The sequence below is a fragment of the Haemorhous mexicanus genome, chromosome 6 (assembly GCF_027477595.1).
Source record: "Haemorhous mexicanus isolate bHaeMex1 chromosome 6, bHaeMex1.pri, whole genome shotgun sequence".
NCBI lineage: Eukaryota > Metazoa > Chordata > Aves > Passeriformes > Fringillidae > Haemorhous > Haemorhous mexicanus.
In genome coordinates, this window is record NC_082346.1 from 42,522,670 (window position 1) to 42,540,539 (window position 17,870).

The 17,870-nt window shown below is 50.5% G+C and overlaps 1 protein-coding gene across 1 annotated transcript; it reads left to right on the top strand.

The window, feature by feature from the left end:
* Window positions 1-229: 229 nt before the first annotated feature.
* Window positions 230-17,869, top strand: LOC132329181 (acetyl-coenzyme A synthetase 2-like, mitochondrial). Its single transcript, XM_059849977.1, is given in 16 exon segments — window positions 230-722; window positions 2,099-2,195; window positions 3,347-3,395; window positions 3,398-3,548; window positions 4,019-4,194; window positions 4,816-4,968; window positions 7,004-7,151; window positions 7,560-7,697; window positions 7,846-7,889; window positions 14,395-14,449; window positions 14,836-14,948; window positions 15,446-15,572; window positions 16,236-16,363; window positions 16,604-16,667; window positions 16,999-17,123; window positions 17,212-17,869. Coding segments are annotated over 16 exon segments (2,058 nt in total). The 5' UTR covers window positions 230-409; the 3' UTR covers window positions 17,389-17,869.
* Window position 17,870: the final 1 nt, after the last annotated feature.

The following is a 17,870-nucleotide window of genomic DNA, read 5'->3' on the forward strand; positions in this document are numbered from 1 at the left end:
CTTAGGAGAAAAGGAGCAGGCTCTCGGAGCCTAGCCCAGGCACCTTGGCCCCTCAGGAATGCCCAGGCACACGTTTAACCTGGCTCCTGTTCAAGAACTGCTGTCAGGACTCAGATTAGGATGAAGGTTATTTTCAGTCAAAGGTTTCTACAGTCCACCCCTTTCCCCTCCCTTACAGTGATTGAATTTCTTTTTTCCCATAGCAGCCTGGAAGAGAGGAGAGGAACAAGGCAGGGCAGAAGGGGTGCCCAGGCTCCCTGTGTGAGAGAGCTGCTTTGTGTCTAGTCAGCCCAGGACCACGTAGCCCCACCTTCCATAGAGGCCTCAGTCTTGCCTGGGCCAGGTGTCCCCAGCAGCTGTGAGGGCTGCAGGTATCCATCTCCTCGGTGAGAGGCAAATACCTGCAGTGATGGCCAGGCTGCTGGCCAGGACCTGCTGCTTCAAAGCTCTTTCTCAGGCTCCCAGATGCCCTTCTGGGCTGGTGGCTGCCAGACCCTGGAGCCATGGGCCTCTCACTGCCTACATGCCTGAAGCCGTCGCCTTCCCCAGACCCAAGGACCACCAAGATTTGTACAAGGTGTCAGTGGAGCAGAGTGACATCTTCTGGGGAGCACTAGGAAGGAGCCGGCTCACCTGGATCACCCCCTTCCACTCTGTCCAGGACTGCGACTTGTGCCAGGGCAGAGTCTCCTGGTTCCTGGGGGGGCAGCTGAATGTGACAGGTAAGGAAGGAGATGGACATGGGATCATACCAAGTGCTTGCAGGTGCTTCTATGTGTGTGACTTCAGCCCTGGGAATGTATCAGAAGAGCACAGAGTTAAAGGTCTGGAGAGAGGGGGATCCCCGAAAGGTCCAGTTGGTCCTGCAGTGACTGTAGTGTAAGGTTGTGGCTGACCCTAAGGAAGCAGCTAGGTTTCATTGGAGAGTTGCATCTAGATTGCTGGGTGCTGGGCTGCTCTCCCTCAGCCGCCATGGATCCCTCTGCAGTGCAGTAGCTCTGCCCTGCAGGACCACAGGCACTAACACTGAAACCCTGTGCATTCAGCAGGCAGGGTTGCTCTAGGTCATTCCTGCTCAGAAGAGGCAAGATGTATCTGTAGAAAGCAAAATACAGGAGAAATGAGCCATACTGTCACCACTGTAGTGGGAGGCTCTTCTGTGGACTGAGGCTATTGGCTTAGGGGGGCTATCAGGGGAAGACATGGGGTGGTGACACTGTGTCCTGCTCACAGTGCTGTTGGTCCCTGTGTTCAAAATACAAGACACACCTCTGAGAAAATCAGATCTTATGTAATCTATTTGGGAAAAAGAGCAGGAGTTATTTGCCTTTGGGATTTGACATCTCACTTTTTCTCCTTTTTTCTCCTTTTATATGCATTTCTTTCTCTCCTGGAAAACTGCAAATGGTCAGGAGAAAAAAGCTAGTACGCAAACTGGGGCTGCTGTATCATCCCACGACTTTAGCAGGTTTAAGGAAAACAGAGTGGAACAAGGCTTCTGAGGAAACTGCAGCTGCCAGCAATGTGGGAAACTACATGGCAGAACTGCAGCCAAAGCCTCAGCTTACAATGTCCCTGGAAAGCCAGGAGCTGTGCACTCTGTATTTACCCTGGCTCTTTTCCATCTTGGATGAATGCACTCTGCAGCCTTCCGGTGCAGAGCTTCCCTTTGTCCTACATTTGTTATTTAGGAGCACCGCCACTAAAAACTGCCCTGGTTCACCCCAGAGGCAGCTGCAAGGCAGTGCTGAGTGGAGTGACGCCTTAGTTAATGTTTGTCAGCACTCGGAGGGCACTGGGGATGTGACCTCCAAAGGGACTTCGGACATTTTCTCCTCTGGACTGCATGAGCTCACAGTTAAGGAGGAAGCTGATAGTGGGGATTGGAAGGTTTTGGACTGGTGAGGACCATGACAGGCTTGGGATGGTGCTTGTGATCTCCTGGCTGCTATCCACAGAGGTTGCCCAAGGCTAATGCTGAGAAGACTCACACACAGCCCTGACTTTGACCTGAAAATGAGACAGGCAGTGTTGGCTTTATGAGAGGTAAGAGGTACTGAGGGTTGCTCTGTCAATTATACTGAGTTTTCCTTTCCAGTGAATTGTCTGGACCGTCATGTCCATGTAGCCCCAGACAAAGTGGCCCTAATATGGGAGAAGGATGAACCTGGAGAGGAGGTGCAGGTGACATACAGGTCAGTAATTACCTCTCAGCATATGAGAGGCATATTGTAGCATGCACGAACTCTGCACAGCGCTGATCTGCTGACATCTGTCATGTGAGGGAATGCAGCATCCCTTCACACAGATCCAGAGTATGGTAGCTGTTGGCTTGCTTTTGCTGATCTGAAACTTCAGCCTACCCCCTGATAAATCTGCTGGGCCCTGAGGAGTCCCTGCCCAGCTGGGGAGGCAGATATAAGCCCCTTGGGGCAGCACTGCAGTGCTTGTAGGTAAGACACACAGGAAAGTCACACATGTGCCTTCCCACCCAGGTTCCTGTTATCTAAACTTCTGGGTAAGTGGTCTGCAAGGATAGCAAATTCACAGCTGCAAATGCATTGAGAAATCCCACACTCATCCTCATGTCAGAAGAGCTGCTGGATTTGGCTGTCTGGGGTGGCTGCCTGTTCAGCCCTGCTAGATTGGTCTGGGGCCTCCCACCTTCCAGCTTAAATTGCCTGCTCTCTGAGTCACTGCCACAGAATTCACTTAAATCCCTCTGCACACCAAACAAGTCCCTCTATCCTCTCTGACTTCAGGCCTCACACAAGAAATATGACCAGCTACTCCTGCCAATTCCCATCCATGGAGAGCCCTTCCATAAAATGACTCACTGACAGCCAAGCTCTGGTTTCTGGGACACTTCTTGGGAGAGGCATCTTTCTGCTCCCTGCTTTCCTACAGCTGTTGTTCCTGCTTGACCTCAGCTTTAGTTAAGCATGGGACCCTGTTTTGGGGAAAGATATCTAACTTCTCACATGTAACTTCCAGATGTGCAGGGTAGTGTGTCCCACTGGTTGTACAGATTGGTAAGAAATGTGGAGGCTGTCATTGAGAAAGTCAGCTGAGGTGTTGTGGGTTTGCTGAGCCAGAGGAATTGCCAGTGGCTGTTGTTGTACAGAAATCATTCTAATTTATGTCTTTTCCATAAACAGCAGTCTATGTTAGAGACTCTCTTCTTTCCTTCCCACTGATTTTTACAGCTCTCCCATGGTCTTCCAGAGTGAAGAGGGTTAGGGTATATAGGGATGTAAACTGTGTCCTTGTGACTCTGAGGCCCCCACCTTTATGCAGGTAAGATCTGCAAGAAAGCCTCTAACTGTGTCATTGCTTCTTTGGGCAGGGAACTGCTGGAGCTGACATGCCGCCTGGGAAATACCTTGAAACGGCAAGGGGTGTGAAGCAGGGTGACAGGGTGACAATCTACATGCCCCCGTGCCCACTGGCAGTGGCTAGCATGCTGGCTTGTGCCCGCATCGGGGCCGTGCACGCTGTGGTGTTTGCTGGCTTCAGTGCAGAGTCTCTCACTGACAGGATCCGGGATGGTAAGAAGAGGCAGTGGGTGACAGTGACATATTTCCCTTGGGACACAGTGCTGAGCTTGTTGGTTCAGCTGCTCGGGGGGCTCAGGGTTGTGGCGATGGCAAAGGTTTTCTGAGTGAGACTCCCTGGGCTCTCTGAGAGTATCCTGACGTAATGTATAGTCATGGAGCAGGTACTGGCAACCCAATAAATGGCATGAGCTCACTAAATACATTCCAGCCCATGGGATGAACAGGTTTTCTCTTTCATCCATGGGACTGAAGGACTGGGATACAATGTCTCCTGTAAGGGGATGCAACACAGGCAGAAATTATTGGAAAACCAAGATGCAAGGCTGCTGTATTTGTTAAGTGAAGGACATGAGTACTAAGGGCTGTGAGACAGAGAGGTGAAAGGTCATGGTAGAGCCAAAATGCTCTGTGACTGGTGGAGAGGGGCAGATTTGCTTATGTGGCTCTTCTGTCTTCTGCAGCCCAGTCAGAAACAGTGATTACAGTGAACCAGGGGCTAAGAGGTGGCAAGATTATTGAGCTAAAGAAGACAGTGGACCAGGCTGTGAAGCAGTGCCCTGGAGTGAAACGGGTTCTGGTTTCCATGAGGACCACCAGCAAGGTTCCCATGACAGCTCTAGATGTGCCCCTGGAGGAGGTGAGAGGCTGCCCAGTGATTTTGCTACTTCTCCTGGGCAAAGTGCTTGCTCTGGATGCAGGGACACTGGGTGGAGAGGGTCTCACCTGGCCATGGCAGTTTTGCTGGCATTGACAGAATCTGGGGATGTTGTCCCATAGCAGCAGTGGCAGTCAGAGCTGCACACTAGTTCAGGACAGTTCAGTAGCTATCAGAATGGGCCACTGGTGTGTCTTCCCACACTACCAGCCCTGTACTGCCAGGGGCAGGCAGTGCAAGCCAGAGCACATAGCAGGGTGGACAGGGGCCTAGAAACACATGAGACATGGGCTGCTCCTTTGTGAATCCAGCCTTGGACTGCCACTACACTGTCACACAGGGGTCTGCTGGCAGACCTGGCATGTGCCAGTTATCCGTAGCACACAGGGTGGCTAGGCTGCCAGCACGGAGCGCAGCTTCTGAACAGGTGAGCCCCTGCCATGCATTCTGCCTGCATTCTGAAAGATGCTTGTAGGGAGCAGGGTGCTTGCTACAAGTGCTCAGAGGAGAGGGAGACTTGGGAGAGAGGTGCACAAGCAGGTGTGGGGATGACACAAGGGAGGCTGTGAGACCCTGACAGAACTGCTGCGCTCTTTCCTGCAGGAGATGATGAAGGAGGATGCATACTGTGAGCCTGCTGTCATGGACAGTGAAGACATGCTGTTTCTTCTCTACACATCAGGCAGCACTGGAAAACCCAAGGGCTTGGTTCATTCCCAAGCTGGTTACTTGCTGTTTGCTGCTCTCACACACAAGGTAATGGATCCCAGCCACAAAGTGCTCAAGAGCCAGCAGTTCATAGGCAGTGCAGGGAAGACACATGCTCCTTGTTGCATTACAAGCTCAACTTTATCCAGTGCAAAGCCTCTGGAAAGCTTTCCAAGCCCCAGCAGACCACATCTGGCTACAGGCAGTGCTCCATAGCAGGGTCTCCCAAATACATACTGCTCTGAGCTACCTTCTTGGCTTTCTTCTTTCATTGTCCTACACTAAACAGAACCATTGGATAGGATGCTCAGCCTTGCAAGAGTAATTTTATATTACTGGGTTAGGAGGAAAAAGCCAATTGGTTCCTAGAAACTGGCTTTTCATAAGTGTAACTTCCCCAGCTCAGGTGGGAGATCAAAGGCAGTGCTTCTGGGAGGAGCACATGTGCAATACCTGTAAAAGCTGGTGAGTGCCCTTCAGGTATAGACCCCAGTGGGTCTATATCTGAAGAGTGTGGGTCATCTTTGGGAAGAGGGAAACCTTTAACCACAACACATGCCCAAAACAAACTTAGAACTGGATAAAAGGGTGCTGAGCCCAGCACAGAGATGCCTTTGGCTATAGGAATGGTTGGAAGGAGCATTCCTATTACATAATATGAGGTTCCATGTAAGAGGGAGTTCTTACCTGAACAGTCCCTTAGCTTTGGATCTGGCTCTTCCTGAGTGTGCCTGCAGTTGCAGTAGCCTCAGACCACACACCCTGTGACAAAGCAAGCTCAGTTCTGGCTGGTCTTCTCTGTTAGCTGTGAGTGCTGAAGGCCATACCTCGTGGGGGTGTGCCAGAGGTGTGAACCCTTGGCTTTCCTGTGAACTAAGCTGTGCCCAGTGTGATGGGTGACCCTCTCAAGGTCCTCAGAGGTTTGCAAGAGCCAGGGCTGTCATTCCAGAATGGCAATGCAGGGGGTGAGCAGTGTGTGGCCATGTTAGCTCCCAGGAGCACTGAAAACCTGGACACAGGGCAAACACACATCCTACAGTTGGATGGGGCAGACTGCTGCTTCCATAACTCACTGCTCCACTAAAAAGAGACAGAAGAACTAAAAGAAGCTTCCATTATGGCACATCTGAACACTTGAAGCCCTGGAGTCCCCAGATGGAAGTCAGCAGGGAGCTGCAGGAAGAAATTAGTGGGGTCTGAAACCACAGAAATCAGAGAAGACAGCAAGAAGTGATAGGCTAGTGGAAGAGTGACCCCTAGGAAGCTTTCCAGGCACTGAGTAAATGAAATGAAGAGTGCTTTAGGAAGCTGGTTGTGTTGCTGCCAATATGACAGCACTCAGCTCTGCCCTGCACAGGGTAGTCATCATTCCTTCATGTTCCAGCCTTGCAGCCAAGGGTCTCATGAGGAATAAACGGGGCAGTGGGAAGAAGAGCTTGTTTGGCTTTCTGCCTTCAGGCACAGCACTGCACTCACCCAGCTGAGATGGAGAAATTCCAATTTTTGTGGGCAGGCTGGGGTTGCTCTGGGCCAAGGCATCACATGATCCCTCTGCTTGCTGCCTCACTGCTCCTGTGCTGGGCCCCTTGCTGAGCTCAGGGGTTTTGAGTGTTTACTGTCTATCTGGAGTCCAGCAGTGCCTACAGGAGGCTCATGGAGTCCTCTACCACTTTGCCCTTGCCTAAAACTCCTCTTCTTCCACATGGTCACATAAGTACAGAAGCACCTTTCTTACCCAGAAGGTTCTGGGTATTACAGGATACTTGGATCAGCCTTGTCTAAATACCAGCAAAAGGAAAGCTGTATCTCTTACCATTGGAAAAGAGCAAATTTATATGTGAGGTTTTTCAAGTGTCTGTCTCCTGCATCTTCACAGTTGTGGTGTTTATTTAACTAATTTTATTTTTTCTGATTTTTTTTTTTAAAACTCTTTGCAGGAATTAGGTGTCCCTGCAGGGGTGGTAGCAAGACAGAAGAACACAGTAATGTTAGGGCTGACAGAGAGTACATTGCTCCCTATTGTGCCCCTTGGAGGAATGCAGGCCCAGGTGAAACCCCTCACTGCCTCTCTTTTCTTGTTCAGTACGTTTTTGACTACCAGGACAGGGACATCTTTGGCTGTGTGGCAGACATCGGCTGGATCACGGGACACACCTACGTGGTCTACGGCCCCCTCTGCAATGGTGGTACCACCGTCCTTTTTGAGAGCACTCCTGTCTATCCTAACCCTGGTAAGTGAGGTGACTCAGGGGAGCCGGGACATTCCTCAGCACCCTGAGATCCACAGCAGGCAGGGAGCTGGCAGCTTGATGCCAGGACATGAGTAGCAAAGGCTCTGTTGCCTCAGCAACAGCCTGTGCACTGCAAGGAGGAGTCTTTTCCTCTGCTTAGGAAGCCACTGCTGCTTCTCCAGGAGTGGAGCTGTTAATCCCTCTCCCTCTCTGCGTAGCAGAGCTAGGTGATGTGAAGAAAAAAGGGCTGCTGCTCCTGAACTGCTTCTATCTTTCCCACCATACAATTAACTTGGCTGAGGGTCCTGGCACTGCTGGAGAGCCTTTGCTCTTACCTCTTCTTTCTCTGCCTTGGTGTTGGGCTGAGAGGACCTGTGTGGATACTTACTGACCCTGTTTCCATTCCAGGCCGCTACTGGGAAACAGTAGAGAGGTTAAGAATTAACCAGTTCTATGGGGCACCCACCGCCATCCGCCTGCTCCTGAGATATGGCGATGAATGGGTGAAGAGGTATGACCGCTCTTCTCTCAAAATGCTTGGCTCAGGTAAGTGCAGCAAAATGGGCTGGGGCAGCAAATCCTTGGACATCACATTGTGCCTCTTCACACAAATGCCAAGAGTAGCAGCACATCAGACCCCAGAGTCAGGATACTGCACTATTTCTGCTTTGCCCCATTGTTTTTCCCCTTGCAGTGGGGGAACCCATCAACAAGGAGGCGTGGGAATGGTACTTCCGTGTTGTTCTGGATTGCAAGGCAGGATGTATTCTATTACCATCTGTATGGCAGTTGTCTAGGTGTTAAGTGGGCAATTTCCCCTTATCTCTCTCCCTGCGAGATCACAATCACTCCTCCCTCAGCAGGGGGCATCCCGTGATAAGAAGCTATTGAATGTCACTGCATGGCTGATAAGAACTGTAACATCCCATTGTGAGATGCTCCGCCCAGAGAGAGGAGCCGAGCATTGCTATCCAGATATAATCAAGAGATTCTGACACACCAGCACAGCTTCTCCACTAGATTCACCAGAGGAACAGCAGCTGCTTCTTCTTCCACGGATCTGCGGAGGAAGAATCACCCTTTTTCTACAGGACCCCCTGCTCCAACAGAACCACACCTGACACCTCAAGAAGACTGCAGCCACTTTTCCAACTGGACTGCTGCCAGCACCCTGACCAACAGGGTGTCAGGTTGAGTTCTGACTCTGTCATTTTAGTGTACTGCATTGTTTTTATTTTATCATTTTATGGTTTTTCCCCCCTTCCCTATTAAAGAACTGTTATTTCCTGCTCCCGTATTTTTTTTGCCTGAGAGCCCCTTAATTTAAAATTCATAGCAATTTAGAGGGGTGGAGAGGGTTTGCATTCTCCATTTCAGGAGAAGCTCCTGCCTTCTTTAGCAGGCACCTGTCTTATCCAAACCAAGACAGATTTTTGGCGCCCAACGTGGGGCTCGAGGGCAAATAAACAAAAAGGGAATAACAGTTCTTGAGTAATCTAATTTTTGTGTGGCTATACAAACCTCATCAAGTGACACCATGTGGTCCAGTTTACCCTGGTTTGGGTGGCACGTGATCATGGCTGTATTTCTCCCATTTGTAGGCCCTTATCTTAACATGGGTCCTATAACCAAGGCTACTGTGGCTATTATCCGGTTTGTTTTATGGGTGAATAAGGTGAGGAATTCATGGATTTTTAACTTCCTCTGGAAGGCAGGCACATAGATTCACAGCTATCACACCTTAACTATGTGTTTTTGGGGTTACTTTAATAATGGCACCTGCTGTAAGGAAATTACACCAGGGGAAATTTTCTCCCAACCCTTTAATCACCTCTTTGGGTCCACCCCACCAGTTTTTGAAGGGTTCAGATCCAATCTAAACATTAATGATATCATACAGTGGCTAGTGTTGCTGATAGGCCTGTTCTATTTAGCATTTAGAGAGAGAGAGAGACTAACCTGGATAACTACCCTGACACCTGCATCAGAACCTAACACGCCACCAGAGTCCAAGGATGCTGTTGCCCCAGAGCCTACTCCTACCCCACAGCCCGTGCCAGATGTGAACTACCCAGATTGGGTGGGGGGTCTGGTGAAGGAGATGCGTGAGATAGGCCAGATCCTGAAGGAGTACACTTCCCCAGCTGGTGCAGAGCCCTCCCCCTGCTTTGAAGAGAGAGAATCTAATAGTGCAGCAGCAGAACCCACAGATGTTACAACTGTCCAGGTTCCAGCTGAACTGCAGAGGCAGTCACAGCCAGCAGCAGTTGCCCCTGTAGAAACAAAGAGATCTAAAACAAAAGCAGAGCACCCAGATAGGGGAGGGCCCTCACAACCCACAGGGGAGCCAGAGGTTGCAATCATCACCGAGTCCCTGACTTACGAAAGTCTCCGTAATCTACACAAAGACATTGTACGACGGGGACGTGAGGCTTATACAACCTGGCTACTTCGGGTCTGGGACCTTATGGGTACAGGTGTGCAACTGGATGGTGGTGAGGCAAAGAATCTGGGACCCTTAACTCAGGACTCCGGTATCAATCAGATTTTTGTAAGGGAGCCAGGGTCCCTTTCCCTCTGGGAGCGGCTTTTAACAAGTGTCAGAGAGAGATTTGTCCACAGGGAAAGAATGCAGGAGCAGCACCACAGAATGCGCTGGAAGACTCTTGAGGAAGAGATCCAACAGCTGAGGGAAGTGGCAGTATTGGAGGTACTCTTTGGGAGAGATAGACAGCATGATAATGACCCCGACCAGGTCAGGTGCACAGGGCAGATGCTGTGGAGTCTGGCAAATCTGGGGCCATCTCAATACACCACTTTCATTGCAACGATCAATGCTGATACCAACCGAGAGACAGTGGGTTCTGTGGCAAACAAACTTAGAAATTATGAAAGTATGATCAATGGCCCCATGCAAGCTCATGTCTCTGCCGTGGTCCAAGAACTCAGAGAGGAGATGAGAGAGATGAGGGAGGCGGTGAGAAGGAACAATTCCCATATTGCACCAGTGCGAGTCACAGGCCCCAGAGTTAGAGCCCAACATTTTCCACCTAGAGAGAGAGGGTACACCCCACGGGCTGACTTGTGGTTCTTTCTGAGGGACCATGGGGAAGACATGGGAAAGTGGGATGGAAAACCCACTTCAGTCCTGGCAGCAAGGGTGCGTCAACTCAAGGAGAGAAACACTAACCGAGAGAACTCCAGTAAAGTGAAAGTAGCCTCAACCTCCCATGACCGAGCTGCTGAGTATGATCCGTCAGATCCCCTTGAAAGTACCTCTACCATGTATGCCCAGGGAAGAAATAATAACCAAGGTTAGGGGGGCCCTGCCTCTAGCCAGGGAGAGGCACGGGAAAATCGGATTTTCTGGACGGTGTGGATCCGATGGCCTGGCACATCAGAACCACAAAAGTACGATGCTTTAGTGGATACTGGTGCACAGTGTACCCTGATACCATCGGGACATGTGGGGGCCGAACCTGTTTCCATTGCCGGGGTGACGGGGGGATCACAGCAATTGACCCTTTTGGAAGCTGAGATGAGCCTGACTGAGAAAGACTAGAAGAAACATCCTATTGTGACTGGCCCAGAGGCCCCATGTATTCTAGGCATAGACTTCCTCCGGAATGGCTATTACAAAGACCCAAAAGGACTCAGATGGGCTTTTGGCATAGCTGCTGTAGAGGCAGAGAACATTAAGCAGTTGAACACCTTGCCTGGACTGTCAGAAAACCCATCCGCAGTAGGACTCTTGAATGTGGAAGAGCAACGAGTGCCAATCGCCACCTCGACGGTGCACCGCCGGCAGTATCAGACGAATCGAGACGCCGTGATCCCCATCCACAAAATGATCCGTGAGCTGGAGAGCCAAGGGGTGGTCAGCAAGACTCACTCACCCTTTAACAGTCCCATCTGGCCTGTGCGCAAGTCTGACAAAGAATGGAGATTGACTGTGGACTATCGTGGCTTGAATGAAGTGACTCCACCACTGAGCGCTGCTGTGCCAGACATGCTGGAACTCCAGTACGAGCTGGAGTCCAAGGCAGCAAAGTGGTATGCCACCATTGACATTGCTAACGCGTTTTTCTCCATTCCTCTGGCAGCAGAGTGCAGGCCTCAGTTTGCTTTCACCTGGAGGGGCGTGCAGTACACCTGGAACCGACTGCCCCAGGGGTGGAAGCACAGCCCCACCATCTGCCATGGACTGATCCAGACTGCACTGGAAAAGGGTGAGGCCCCAGAACATCTGCAATACATCGATGACATCATTGTGTGGGGGAACACGGCAGTGAAAGTATTTGAGAAAGGAAAGAAAATCATCCAGATTCTGCTAGAAGCCGGTTGCGCCATCAAGAAGAACAAAGTCAAGGGACCTGCTCGAGAGATCCAGTTCCTGGGAGTAAAGTGGCAAGATAGACGGCGTCAGATTCCCATTGAGGTCATCAACAAGATCACCGCGATGTCTCCACCAACTAGCAAGAAAGAAACACAAGCTTTCCTGGGTGCCATAAGCTTTTGGAAGATGCACATTCCCGAGTACAGTCAGATCGTGAGCCCTCTTTACCTGGTCACCCGCAAGAAGAACGAGTTCCACTGGGGCCCTGAGCAGCAACAAGCTTTTGCCCAGATTAAGCAAGAAATTGCTCATGCTGTTGCCCTTGGCCCAGTCAGGATGGGACCAGAAGTAAAGAACGTACTCTACTCTGCAGCCGGGAACCATGGTTTGTCCTGGAGCCTTTGGCAGAAGGTGCCTGGGGAGACTCGAGGCCGACCACTGGGATTCTGGAGTCGAAGCTTCAGAGGGTCCGAAGCCAATTACACTCCCACAGAAAAGGAAATCTTGGCTGCCTACGAAGGAGTTCAAGCTGCCTCAGAGGTGATTAGCACGGAAGCACAACTCCTCCTGGCACCCCGACTACCGGTGCTGGGGTGGATGTTCAAAGGAAAGGCTCCCACCACCCACCATGCCACTGATGCTACATGGAGTAAATGGATTGCCCTCATCACACAGCGCACCCGTATTAGAAACCTGAATCGCCCTGGGATTTTAGAGATAATTACAAACTGGCCAGAAGGTGAAGATTTTGGTCTTTCTGATGAAGAGGAACAAGAGCAAGTAACACGTGCCGAAGAAGCTCCACCATACAACCAACTCCCAGCAGAGGAAACACGCTACGCTCTTTTCACTGACGGTTCCTGTCGCATCGTAAGGTTGAACCGGAAGTAGAAAGCAGCCGTATGGAGTCCCACACGACAGGTTGCTCAGGCTATCGAAGGAGAAGGTAGATCAAGTCAACTTGCTGAACTCAAAGCTGTTCAGCTAGCCCTGGACATTGCTGAGAGAGAGAAATGGCCAAGGCTCTATCTTTATACTGATTCGTGGATGGTAGCCAATGCTCTGTGGGGCTGGCTAGAAAGGTGGAAAAAAGCCAACTGGCAGCGTAAGGGAAAACCAATCTGGGCTGCTGAAGAATGGAAAGAAATTGCCGCTCGGTTGGAGAACCTACCTGTGAAAGTCCGCCACGTAGATGCCCACATCCCCAAGAGCCGGGCTAATGAAGAACATCGAAACAACGAACAAGTAGATCAGGCAGCAAAAATAAAAGTGTCGAAGATAGACTTAGATTGGCAACATAAGGGGGAGTTGTTCCTAGCTCGATGGGCCCACGATGCCTCAGGTCATCAAGGTAGAGATGCCACCTATAGGTGGGCACGAGACCGAGGAGTAGATTTAACCAAAGACAGTATTTCTCAAGTTATCCATGACTGTGAAACGTGTGCTGCCATCAAGCACGCCAAGAGAGTGAAGCCCCTGTGGTATGGTGGGCGGTGGTCCAAGTACAAGTATGGGGAGGCCTGGCAGATCGACTACATCACACTGCCCCAGACACGCCAAGGCAAGCGCTACGTGCTGACCATGGTAGAAGCCACCACGAGATAGTTGGAGACCCACCCTGTGCCTCACGCCACTGCCCGGAACACCATCCTGGGCCTGGAAAAGCAAGTGCTGTGGAGACATAGAACCCCTGAGAGAATTGAGTCAGACAATGGGACCCATTTCAAGAACGGCCTTATCAACACCTAGGCCAGAGAACATGGTATTGAATGGATATACCATATCCCCTACCATGCACCAGCTGCCGAGAAAGTTGAACAGTGCAATGGACTACTCAAGACTACCCTGAAGGCACTTAGTGGGGGGACTTTTAGAAATTGAGAGATGAACTTAGCAAAGGCCACCTAGATGGTCAACACCAGAGGGTCTATCAATCGAGCTGGTCCTGCCCAGTCTGAACCCCTGCACACTGTAGATGGAGATAAAGTCCCTGTTGTACACATGAAAGGTATTTTAGGAAAGACTGTTTGGATTACTCCCACCTCAGGCAAAGACAAACCCATCCGTAGAATTGTTTTTGCTCAAGGACCTGGTTACACTTAGTGAGTAATGCAGAAAGATGGAGAAAGCCGTTGTGTACCACAGGGAAACCTAGTCTTAAGTGAGAACTGTGTGTAAGGATTCATTGTGATACAGATGGAAATAGAATAAGGGGTGGATTATGTTCTGGATTGCAAGGCAGGATGTATTCTATTACCATCTGTATGGCAGTTGTCTAGGTGTTAAGTGGGCAATTTCCCCTTATCTCTCTCCCTGCGAGATCACAATCACTCCTCCCTCAGCAGGGGGCATCCCGTGATAAGAAGCTATTGAATGTCACTGCATGGCTGATAAGAACTGTAACATCCCATTGTGAGATGCTCCGCCCAGAGAGAGGAGCCGAGCATTGCTATCCAGATATAATCAAGAGATTCTGACACACCAGCACAGCTTCTCCACTAGATTCACCAGAGGAACAGCAGCTGCTTCTTCTTCCACGGATCTGCGGAGGAAGAATCACCCTTTTTCTACAAGACCCCCTGCTCCAACAGAACCACACCTGACACCTCAAGAAGACTGCAGCCACTTTTCCAACTGGACTGCTGCCAGCACCCTGACCAACAGGGTGTCAGGTTGAGTTCTGACTCTGTCATTTTAGTGTACTGCATTGTTTTTATTTTATCATTTTATGGTTTTTCCCCCCTTCCCTATTAAAGAACTGTTATTTCCTGCTCCCGTATTTTTTTTGCCTGAGAGCCCCTTAATTTAAAATTCATAGCAATTTAGAGGGGTGGAGAGGGTTTGCATTCTCCATTTCAGGAGAAGCTCCTGCCTTCTTTAGCAGGCACCTGTCTTATCCAAACCAAGACACGTGTGGTCGGCGAGACACGATGCCCAGTAGTGGACACTTGGTGGCAAACTGGTGAGATGCATATGATTCCTTGCTCCAGCTTCTGCTCTCCCAGGCTTTAGGAGTGACCTGCTTCTTTTCTGGCCAAGTGACAGTGGTTGTTGCTGACAGTCTTGTATGAGCAAGGCTGTAAGGGCCCTTGAGCACCCAAACATACAAGAGAAAACTGGCCTTTAAAGCTAACCTCGATAAACATGGAGATTTGAGGGCACATCTCAGCAGATCCCTGCTGAACTAAATGAGCATAATCATCCTTCTGCAACGTTCCTTCCCCAGCTCTCTGGGGCAGCCCCAGCCCATGCAGTGTGTAATAAAGGACAAGGCAAAGGCCAAGCAGTGCTACTTGGCATTCCTCTTGTCCCTGACTTTGATGAGCCTTACAGTTTCTTTTCCTTCAGAAACAGGAGGCATCTGTATCTCACCCCGTCCTTCTAATCCTGGAGCTGAAATCCTTCCAGGCATGGCTATGAGACCCTTTTTTGGGATCAGCCCCTCCCTCTTGGATGACAAGGTATGTTTATAACCTGCAGTCCAGGTGCTGGCTCAGCCCCCTTTGCCCCAGGTGCATGCTGTGTGTACTTGCCAATGGGAGTGGAAATTTGTAATCTGTGTCTTTCCTGCTCATCTCTGCTAGACAGCAACCTTCCTTACTGGAAAGGGACAAACAGGGAAGCTGTTCTTCCAGCTAGTGCAGAAGTTGAATTGTTGTCCAGCTTGCACTGTCCTGACAAGAGAGGCTGTGTTTGGGCTCCCTGGCACATCTTTCCAGGAAGGACAGGGCTGGGCAGGGACAGCCAGTCTCCCTGGACAGGCCTTGCATCCCACCACGGGAGGCATTTTGTTGCAGGCATATGCTGGTAGAGACTAAGCCTGTCCTGTGTAAGTGAGGCACACAGGACCCTCCTCACTGCCCTCCCTGACATTTCCATCACAGTGTTGTTGAACAGGCAGTACCTAAACATCCCAAGTATCGTCAGCCATGGTTACTAAAAGGTAACTATTTTACAGGGAAATGTCCTTCTGGAAAATGATGTCTCGGGAGCTCTTTGCATCTCACAAGCCTGGCCCGGTATGGCATGAACCATTTACAATGACCACAAGAGATTTCTGAAAACTTACCTGACTTCTTATCCAGGTAAGGAAAACATGTGGCAAGACACTTGCAAACGTTTGGTTGGGTATGGTTGGATCCACTTGCTGGCTTTCTGTATGGGGCAGGATTCAGGAGAGCTGGTATTGCTCCTTTGTTATTCCAGAGACCCTCCACAGTCCTGAAGCCTTTCATCTCCCCAGGTCTGATATCAGAGGACTGCCCTTCACCAACCTTCCCAACTGGATCACACATTGTTTTAAGGCAGTGGATTTCTGCCCCCAGTCCCCTTGAGCACAGACCTCTTGCTGCATCTCTTGCAAATCCTGTCAGCCTCTGCGACTCACCCAGAGCACTGAGCAAGCCCAAGAGTGTGTGTCTGTCTTGATGTAATGCAAAGAGAAACAGCAAGACCACAGGCACCTGCACTGGGGCAAAGTGCTCCCAGTACATGGTGATGAGACAGGCACAGCATTAGCCAGTACAGTGCATAATGAGGGCAGGAGCCTGATGATAGAGCAGGTACCAGCACAGGCAGAAGACTAACAAGGAAGGTAGGCACATTTACCCTGAGCAGTTGAGGAAGAAGCAGAGTACATGGGCCCTGAAGCCAACAGAGAGGAGGAAGGGAAATGTGAGAGTATGGCTGCTGAGCAGCTCACATGCTCCCTCCAACAAGTGACTATGACATGGTTCTGGCTACTGCAGGATTTTTCTTCACTGGGGATGGTGTGTATCGTACCAGTGAGGGCTACTACCAGCTAACAGGACGGCTGGATGACACCATTAGCATCAGTGGACACCGGCTGGGCACTGCAGAGGTGGAGAATGTTGTGGTAAGAGATGTGGGTGGGAGGTAAAACCATCCAAACTAAAGCAGTCAGGAGCAGGAGGAAAAGATCAGTGCTTGCAGACCTACTGAGGCAGGAAGGAAAATGGGCAGAGGCCATCTGAGATCCTTACTTATCTCCCTGCATTATTATGGGCTGCAGCAGCCGAGTCAGGTCAGGGCAGCTCCAGGGGGCAGCCAGCCTGCCAAAAGCACTGAGTCAAACCCCTGCCCTGTTCTCTTCCAGAATCACCATGTGGCAGTGGCAGAGTCTGCTGTCATTGGCTACCCACATGAGATCAAGGGAGAAGGTAAGATGCTTTCTTTTCTGCTCCAAAACATCTCCCAGGGCTATGGCACTGCAGTGGGAAGTGCGACTGGTAGCAGTGCTGTGTCAACACCATACAGCATGTTAGTGGGGATCTCAGCACATCCATCACAACCTGCACCTGCCCACCAACCAGCTAGGCTTTGCCTAAGGTGGCAGTAGCAGTGCTTCTGTGTGGCCAGAAGCACACAGTTTTGGCTACAGAGCATCCCCTGAGGCTACCAGCAGAGAGGGGCTCTCCTTGCATGAGGTCCAGGCAGGTCTCAGGGGCACGGTATGCACCATGCTCAGTAACCTGCTGGTCCTTCTGCCAGGAGCCTATGTGTTTGTTGTGCTGAAGGAGAAGGACAGTGACTACACACAGGAGACTCTTGCTGCCGAGCTGCAGGAGCTCATCTCAAAGAAGATTGCTAAGTATGCAGCTCCAGATTATGTTCAGGTAACGCAAGCAAACTGGTCCAACACCCACACTGGCAGATTGGCCAAGCCCTTTCTCTCAGCCTTGACTCTGCTCCTCCCCATCATAGGTCACAAGCCGGCTGCCCAAGACACGCTCGGGTAAGATTATGCGTCGGGTGCTACGGAAAATTGTGGAGGACAAGGCCAGTGAGCTTGGGGACCTAACCACCCTGGATGACCATGAGGCTGTGCAGCAGATCATAGAGGGACACAAGCACCTTGTGGAGCAGCAGAAGGGTCACTAGCTTGGCTCTGCCAGCAGCTACTACCTCCTCTTTCACTGCAAAACCAGAGAAACATCCAGAAAAGCCACTAAGCAAGTGGTGGCCAGTAAGTTCTCAGATCACACCTCCACTGCAGTCTTGAAGTGACCTCTCCACAACACAAGAAACCCACAAAAGCTGTCTCCATACACCCATGTAGACAGAGGAGAGAATATGACTCATCATAGGCAAAAGAGTAAGAGGAGATAACCTGTTTCATTCCATGAAAGCAGATGGCAGAAAGCCCTCCTTGAGGTTCCTTGTGCCTTGCAGTAGCTGCAGAGGTAGCAGCAGGCAGGATGTCCAGCCCTGGATAGGGATACTACTCCTACCTCTGCTTTGCTCTTTTGCAATACTCTGGTCCAGGACCATTGCCAATATACAAGCATCTCCTCCTAAGCAAACCCCAGAAAGAAAACATGCAACAATCCAGTTAATAAATATTGACTCTTCTCCATAAAAAC